Source organism: Benincasa hispida, chromosome 10 (genome assembly GCF_009727055.1).
Source record: "Benincasa hispida cultivar B227 chromosome 10, ASM972705v1, whole genome shotgun sequence".
Lineage (NCBI taxonomy): Eukaryota > Viridiplantae > Streptophyta > Magnoliopsida > Cucurbitales > Cucurbitaceae > Benincasa > Benincasa hispida.
This window is the reverse complement of record NC_052358.1, coordinates 7,920,389-7,928,911: the sequence shown is the minus strand read 5'-3', so window position 1 is coordinate 7,928,911 and position 8,523 is coordinate 7,920,389. Positions and strand designations below refer to the sequence as shown.

Here is an 8,523-nt window from a genome sequence, read left to right as displayed (position 1 = left end):
CACAATTACCCCTTAATTATTTTCTTACATCAAGTTAAGTAACTATTTAGTTTTTATTTGAAACCCAAATATTTGATACACATGCCCCCATTCAAACCTAGCCGTGAAAGAGTTTGAAATAGAGCCAAAGAAACTGGACCACAGTAAAACATGTAGGCAGATGCATTTAATATATGTTATTTTTAGTCTAAATTGAACAACCTCCGTACAGAAATCCTAAGAATTGAGAAAAATATGGAGTTGTGACAATTAAAAACGAAAAGCGTGTTTTTAAAAATATAGCCATTGGGTGGACGAGGTTTCATCTAGGTATTGATAAACTTGGTTCTCAATATATTTATATATATCTAACATCATTGGCTAAACTTCATCCAATTCTCTTTCTTTCATGAAACTCAATCTTCCCTACAAATAAAATGCTAAACTCTCCTATACATTATAGGTCCAACCAAGCGTTGTTTGCGTATAAAAAACCAGTTGTTGGTAGTAATGTGGAAGTGTTGGAATCTCTACGACAAGGCCTCAAACCAAATATTACTTCTCACCTTCGTTTCAACAATCTTAATGCTATTAAACCCTTCACAATGGCTTCCATCCATAAGCCCATTTCTGTCAAAGTTGTCGTTACAATCAAACGACCAATCGATGGATTCTTTCCAAATTTTGGGTTCAAACGAAGGCTTGCTTTGGAGTTTCATAGCGTTGAGATGGATCCAAGTACGTTACTTCAATTATTGCCTTAATTCTATACATTTTCATACCAACTTTTTTTTTTTAAGAGGTATTGTCCTATTATAATTAAAGTGTGGGGTGGGGAATCGAACCTCAAACCACGAGGTTGATAGTATGAACACTATGCCAATTGAGCTACGCTCTTGTTAAATCTATCACTTTAATGCGTTGGTTTTGAGTTTTGGTCACATTTACTCGAGGTGAAATGTAATAAATCAATGGTAATTTGAAAAATGAATTAGCTCCATCTGATTACGTTTGATATTGTTTACTTATCTTTTGTACACGTACTAAAATCTAGAGAATGAGCAATCCGATTGCGTTTTGAAATTTCGTTACTATTAGTATTACTATTTCAATATGGAAAATATGAATTTGTCACATTTACTGTTATCATTTCTGCTTGACCCTTAACAATAATGGTAACAATAAATGCAATAAATCCATGATTCTAAATAAATGCAATCAAAATAAATTCAATGATGTTTTTGATTATGACCTGTTATCGTTGATCTATCAATGGAATCTTATTACGATAACACCAAAAATGTGGACTTAACTCAAAGTAAATTTAATGTTAATGTGTTGAATAAACACAATTGTGTCGTGTTTTAATGAATAAAATTTGTATTATTCAGCAACAGGATTGGAGAAGGGAACAATAAAAGCTTGTGCTGAGAAAGTGAAAAGAGAAGATGATGAGGTAATTATATATGAGACAAAGTTGGTAATTCCAGCAGATTTTGGTGCAATTGGAGCAGTTTTGGTTGTGAATGAGCATAACAAAGAGATGTTGCTCAAGAATATTGTTATCTATGGCATTCCCAGTACTGCCCCTCTTCACTTCCCATGCAATTCTTGGCTTCAGAGCAAAGATAGAAGAATCTTCTTCACCACTAAGGTCACATCTCCATTTAAAACACATACTCTTCTTCTTTCCCATGCTCTCACTTCATATCTATCATCTCTAATCTTCTCTAAATTAAATTGGAAAAAACTTAGCTACACCCCAAGATGACAGGAGCTGCACTCTATCATGTGACAATTTTTATTTATTTATTTTTTTTTATTTTTTGTGATAAAGAGGAGGAAAACACATGAACTAGATACAATCTTGTTCGACTAAATTTTCATTTGTATAGCTACTACTATTTTCAATTTTTTAACTTTTTTTGAAGAAGTTTAGATTTTAGTTTCTCAACCTAAACATAGTTCTAACTTGTTTAGATATATATTATATATTATTAAACCAGAATGTCAGAGTCTCAAAAAAAAAAATGGTATATTGTGCTCTCCTCTTGATTGAATACTTCATTTTTGGATTTAGAGTATGATGATAGTGCTATCTACTATTTCTTTAGTATATTGTTAAAAAAAATCATTTTTAGATTTGGTATACGATGAGGGTGCTATGGAGGTGTCAACCTAGTTGAGATGCCTTATACATCATCTCTGAGAATCTTTGGTTTTTTTTGGATTTTTATTGAAAATAAATGATAATGAATGAAATTGAAACTTTAAGAAGAGTAAGAGGGTAGGTTTGAAAGTGACTAGAGTAGGTTAGTAGGTTCAAATGTGACTTTCACATCATCAAACAATAAAGTTGAAATTGATTTTAGAAAAATAAGTTGTCTTTTTCAACAGTAAGTTGAAATGTATTTTTAGTAGGGTGATTGGCAAGGACTTGCCTTGCAAAATTTGGCTCACTTTCTTTTTTGATTTATAGTAAAATTTGTCTCACTTGTAATATTAATCATTTTTTTAAATAAAAAATTATAATGGTGGGTTCACATACATAATAGTTGAAAATCACTTTTAAATATATGAAAATTACATTAAAAGAAATGGTTAATGAAATGTCAGACATACTTGCCATCAAATACACCGGATGGACTAAAGAGATATAGGCGAGAAGAGCTTAGGAATTTGCAAGGCAATGGTTACAGAAAGCGAGAGAAACACCATAGGACATATGATTATGATGTCTACAATGATCTTGGTGATCCTGGCAAAGGCCATCATATTAAAAGACCAATTCTTGGTGGTAAACAATATCCTTATCCTCGACGATGTATGACTGCACGTCCTCGTACTCCAACAGGTTTTTTTTTTTTTTTTCATTTTTGTTCTTCATATGTATTAATTTAACAAGGTAAAAAAAAAACACCTTTTGTTAATTTGGGAAAATAATTAATATTGTAGATCCATTATTGGAAGTGAAAAGTATGGAGTTTTATGTGCCTCGAGACGAAGCATTCTTCATACCAAAACATGGAAACCTATTAACAAAGAAACTTTACTCAATGTTACATGGATTCTTACCGGCTTTGGAGAACATATTCACAGACCAAAATTCCCCTCTTCTCTCTACAACAAACCATCTTTCTCTTCTTCCAAGACTTGGGGAAATTGTTGCTGATAAGGCCATGCATTTCCTACTCTTACATCCTTCTCAAGCATCCTATGGTAACAACGTTATAATTAGTCTCTGATTATATCAATTTTTTATGGGTTTAATTATCTTTTATTTAGTTATTAATATTGAGATGGAAGTTAATTTCTTCAGGGGACAAATTCTTTTGGTTTAGAGATGAGGAATTTGCTAGACAAACCCTTGCAGGTCTCAATCCTTATAGTATAAGGCTCGTCACGGTATGACACTTTACCCATCTATATAACTATCGGATTAAATTAAATTTTCCCATAACACATCTTTTCAGGAAATATGGGAAGTCTCACAAGGTTTATAAGATATCTATGAGTTTTTTTTTTTTTTTTTTTTTAATTATGGTCAATTAATTTTGATATTAAACTTCATATTTATATATCTAATATTGTGTCGTAGTCCATAAAATTCAAACAGGTATTTAATTAAAAAACAAAATAGTAATAATAATGATGAGCCTAAAGGGACATTATTTTAGAACTTTTGTAGGATGACCAAAATTTTAGAAGAGAAAGGCAAATTCGAGTGAAATTATCAAAACGAACTTGCGCACACAAAAAATGTCATCTCACTGTCACTCTCTTGCTCTTTCCTCACTCACAAATCATTCTCCTCCCTATTGTTCTCTCTCATTCTCTCACTATGAAGTTTTGCTCTCCTCAATGGGTCTCACTCTACGACAAAATGGAAAAGAGAGAGAAAAAGAAGAAACATGTGGAATTGTGCCTAGTAGAAGAGGAAGAAGAAAAGGAAAGAAAAACGTGGTTTCATTGGATGGAAAGCGATAGAGAAGATCTTTATTTATTTATAAACTCTCCCGNAAGAAAAGGAAAGAAATAGTAAAGAAGAAGAAAAGGAAAAACTTAAGGGTAATTTTGTAAGGTTGTTTGATGATGATGTTAGAAAGGGTCAAAATTCTGAATTTTAAAAAATGGGGTAAAAATCATTTTGGAGTTGGGATTTGGATATTTTAGTCAATTATCTCAACTAATTAAGCAAAGAAATTCTACCCAGGAATGGCCATTGAAGAGTACGCTTGAGCCTTCTATTTATGGTTCTCCTGAATCAGCAATCAGCGATGAAATAGTTGAGCAACAAATAAAAGGATTTATGAGTCTAGATGAGGTATAATATTCAACATTTGGGTTGACGACAATTGTAGTAATTAATATTGTTTGTTTATGTTATGTGTAAAATTTTGATTAATATATAAAATGTGTGTACTTGTGAGGATGCAGGCAGTGAAAGGGAAGAAGTTATTTATACTAGATTATCACGATGTGTTCCTACCATATGTAGCAAAAGTAAGAAAGTTGAAAGGGAAAACGTTATACGGATCAAGAACATTATTTTTCTTAAACCCGGATAGCACTTTAAGGCCATTAGCTATTGAGCTGAGTAGACCACCCATTGATGACAAGCCACAATGGAAACAAGTTTTTACACCATGTTGGGATGCCTATGGCCTCTGGCTTTGGAGGATTGCGAAAGCTCATGTTCTTGCCCATGATTCTGGTTATCACCAACTTGTTAGCCATTGGTATGTTAACATTGTTAATAATTTGTTGTAGCTTAGGCAACATCTAATCCATACTTCTCATTCATTTATAAACAAAAAACAGAAAAAGAAAACATTTTTTTTAAACAAAAAATTTGTCACATGACAATTTTTTCAGCCAACATCTAAGTATTTTTCTTATTAAATTATTGATAATTTTTTCTTTGGTTATTTTTAACAGGCTGAGAACTCATTGTTGTGTGGAACCTTACATTATCGCTACACATAGACAACTAAGTGCAATGCATCCAATTTATAGACTTTTGCATCCCCATTTTCGTAACACCATGGCCATCAATGCAGCTGCTCGGGAATCCCTTATCAATGCAGAAGGGCTGATTGAGAACATCTTCTCGACAGGAAAATATTCTATGGAAATTAGTTCCATGGCCTATGACAAACAATGGCAATTCAACTTAGAAGCTTTGCCTGCTGACTTAATTCACAGGTAATATTATCTTTAATGTCGAAGTTGATAGAGATTCTGATGCCTTAATTCTATGGAAGTATCAATGAATCGACATTATAATATTTCTAAGAATATTATAAATAATAAAAAAAAAATCATATAAGGAATAAACTTAAGGTATGTTTAGTATAAATTTTCAAGTGTTTAATATTGAAAATAAGACATTTTTTTAAAAAAAAACATAGAAGTGTTTTGCCAATCACTTTAAAATAGCTATTGAAAAAATTAGAATATGAAATAAGTTAGTTTAGGATAAACACTTCAAGTCAACTTTTATAAAGATGATTTTCGAATGTTTAATGCTTAATATTTTCCTAATTTGTATAATTCTTAAAATTACCAAAATGCCTTTAAAAGTCATCTACTTCACTTCGACTATGTTGTTGTGGCTACCATCATCCTTAATCGACCATCTTCGGGTATTGCTTTTGTCAGCCAACTCTGGCCAACCATCATCATTGGCCACCACCGACAAAATTGTATAAAGTAATTTGACATTAATAAAAACATTTTTAATATATATAACAAACCAAACAAACTTGAAAATAATTTTGAGAAATAGTGGCTAAAAACACGTGAGTGTTTATATTTTCAAGAGTTTTCATTAAAAATGTTTAGATGAAAATGACTTTTTGAAAAAAAAAAATATTAAGAGCTCCTTTATTACCAATGTTTCGACTTTCTACTTATATATTTTTTTTAGAAATATATTTACGGTTCTAGGGATCCAACTAGTTTGACATATTTTTAGTATCATCAATACTCGAGACTCAATATTTCTTTGTTATTTTATTCAGTCTCTACCCATGATTTTAAAAAAACAAAGTTTTGAGGACTAAATTAACAATTTTTTTAAATTTTTGACTAAGAATTAGATTTTTTTTTTTTTTAAATATGTCGAAACATGGTAAAAGAGTTAAGAGAAAACAAATATAAATTTCAAATAATAAAAAAAAGATTAAATTATTATCAAACGAAGTCTAAGTATGGCTTATTGATCATATTCTAAATGTAGTAGTAAAAATGGCAAGATAAATAATATTATCTATTAAATATGTACTTCAACCACATTTCTTGGAGGCAATGAAAATTTAGTGGCCAATGGATCTTACGATTTGTCCAATATAAATTTGTGATTAATAGATCTTTCACATATCTCAAGGTCAATTTTGGACTATTGAATTTACTTTACGGCCAAATTTATTTGGACTATAAACATGTAGCATATAAAGTCGAAATCCATATTGACTATTTATTTGTTGATCAATACTTGGGTACATCTCACACTTAGAAAAGAATTAAAATATCTTAAGAAATATGTAAGAAAAATTTGTCATGTGATAAACTATGATTAGATAATTTGATGAGATGTACAAAGATAAATGTAATCTAAGATACACCTTCGCTTAAGTATTTTTCTTTATTTGCTCGTGTCATTGTTTGAAAGGGGATTGGCAGTTGAAGATCCAAATGCAGCTCACGGTCTAAAGTTGAGTATTGAAGACTACCCTTTTGCCAATGATGGGCTAATCCTTTGGGATGCCATCAAAGACTGGGCAACAGAATATGTAAATCATTACTATCCAAATGCAAGTGTTGTGAATTCAGATGATGAACTTCAAGCATGGTGGACAGAAATTCGAACTGTAGGCCATGCAGATAAAAAAGATGAACCATGGTGGCCAATCCTCGACACTCCTAAAGACCTCATTGACATTGTCACAACCATCATGTGGGTTACTTCAGGACACCACGCTGCCGTTAACTTTGGACAATATCCTTTTGCAGCTAGTTATTATCCATGTCGACCCAGCCTTACTAGACTCAACATCCCTACAGAACAACCTAACTCAAAGCTTTGGAAGTGCTTTCTTGAAAATCCAGAAAATGTGTTTTTAGAGACCTTTCCTACACATTTTCAAGCAACAATATTTTTGTCCATTTTGAAGATATTGTCGAGTCATTCTCCAGATGAGGAGTATTTGGGAGAGGATTTGAAAGAAGCATGGGCGGATGATGGTGTTATAAAAGAAGCATTTCATAAGTTTAGAGCAAAATTGCAAAAATTGGAAGAGATTATTGATGAAAGGAATGTCGATCCTAAATTAAAAAACAGACATGGAGCTGGGATTGGACCTTATGAACTTTTGAAGCCGTATTCAGAGCCTGGTGTAACAGCAAGAGGGGTTCCTTGCAGTGTTTCCATTTAAAAGAAGGGAAATTTAACTGTATAACAACTTTTAAGGTTACGTTTCAAAATTTGTACAAAAAAAAGTCCAACAAATAGAAATTAAGTTAATTTTAGATATAGATATTAGGGCTGTTCTTAATATTTAATTGGAAAATCAATAAGATTAGAGATGCTACCTTAAATCATTCAAAAATTGACAGGTGGAAATAAAATTAGTATATACATCCTAGAGTGATTCGAAGGGTAGAGATGACCTTGGGTGGATTATCTGAGACTCTCAAGTGTCTCCTATTGGGGTGGATTTTAAAGTGGTGTTCTTTGGGGATTTTAGAGGGTCTCAGAAATATCTACCACAAATTTTTAGAGTAGTACTTACCCCTTTTGGAGGTCAAGATGGAATCTTTGGAGACTATCAATATCCTAAACAAGAATAGTGTGGATTTATCAAAGACGTCTCATATTACTGAGGATATTTTTTTCTTACTCCTCAAATGAATGTTCTAAGTTTTTTTTTTCTTACGTAATAGGACTTTCAATAAAGTTGTTCATGTCCTTGCGACAGGGGAGGTCTAACTTTCTCGTGATATTTTTTGTAGTGTCTCTTTTGTGATTGAGGGGTCAAAAGAACTTTTTTTCGTTTGATCCTTTCTCGGACAGATGTTCTCCATTTTGTATTTAGTTTTTTTCCCACTTTTTAATATATTTTATCTTTATTCTGTTTTACTATCCACAATAATTCACTGTTTTTTTCACGTGACAACCCATTCCAACAGGCTTTTTCTTTCACTGTTTGTAGTCATTGTACCATTGATAATAACTGCTTGTTTTTATAAGGAACGCAAGTAATGTAGTTTCATAAATAAAAACTAAATTCTCTTTTTAAAAAACAATAACTAAATTATAAAAAAATATCTCTCAAATCTACCATTTGTTTCAATAATAATTTTAAACACATTTATATTCACAAACCTAACTATTGTTGAGAACAAAAAAAAAAAAAAAAAAAAAAAAAAAAAAAAAAAAAAAAAAAAAATTGCACAACAAACTGTCTTTTATTGATAATTCTGCTAAACTTAAATAGTAGCTAAACTACATCCACGAAAATAAAGGAGAAAAAATAGCAACCC

At 31.4% G+C, this 8,523-nt stretch overlaps 1 protein-coding gene across 1 annotated transcript; it reads left to right on the top strand.

Moving 5' to 3' along the window:
• Positions 1–385: 385 nt before the first annotated feature.
• Positions 386–8,101, top strand: LOC120087904 (linoleate 13S-lipoxygenase 2-1, chloroplastic-like). Its single transcript, XM_039044913.1, has 9 exons — positions 386–717; positions 1,371–1,633; positions 2,596–2,833; positions 2,935–3,198; positions 3,299–3,384; positions 4,193–4,303; positions 4,417–4,718; positions 4,918–5,184; positions 6,653–8,101. Exons 1-9 carry the CDS (start codon positions 417–419, stop codon positions 7,413–7,415), a joined length of 2,595 nt encoding a protein of 864 aa, XP_038900841.1. The 5' UTR covers positions 386–416; the 3' UTR covers positions 7,416–8,101.
• The last annotated feature ends 422 nt before the right edge of the window (positions 8,102–8,523 follow it).

Coding starts and splice junctions, on each gene's coding strand:
- LOC120087904 (XM_039044913.1), top strand. CDS start 417: ATGCTAAACTCTCCTATACATTATAGGTCCAACCAAGCGTTGTTTGCG. Junction 3,199..3,298: donor TCCTTCTCAAGCATCCTATG/GTAACAACGTTA, acceptor TAATTTCTTCAG/GGGACAAATTCTTTTGGTTT. Junction 5,185..6,652: donor CCTGCTGACTTAATTCACAG/GTAATATTATCT, acceptor ATTGTTTGAAAG/GGGATTGGCAGTTGAAGATC.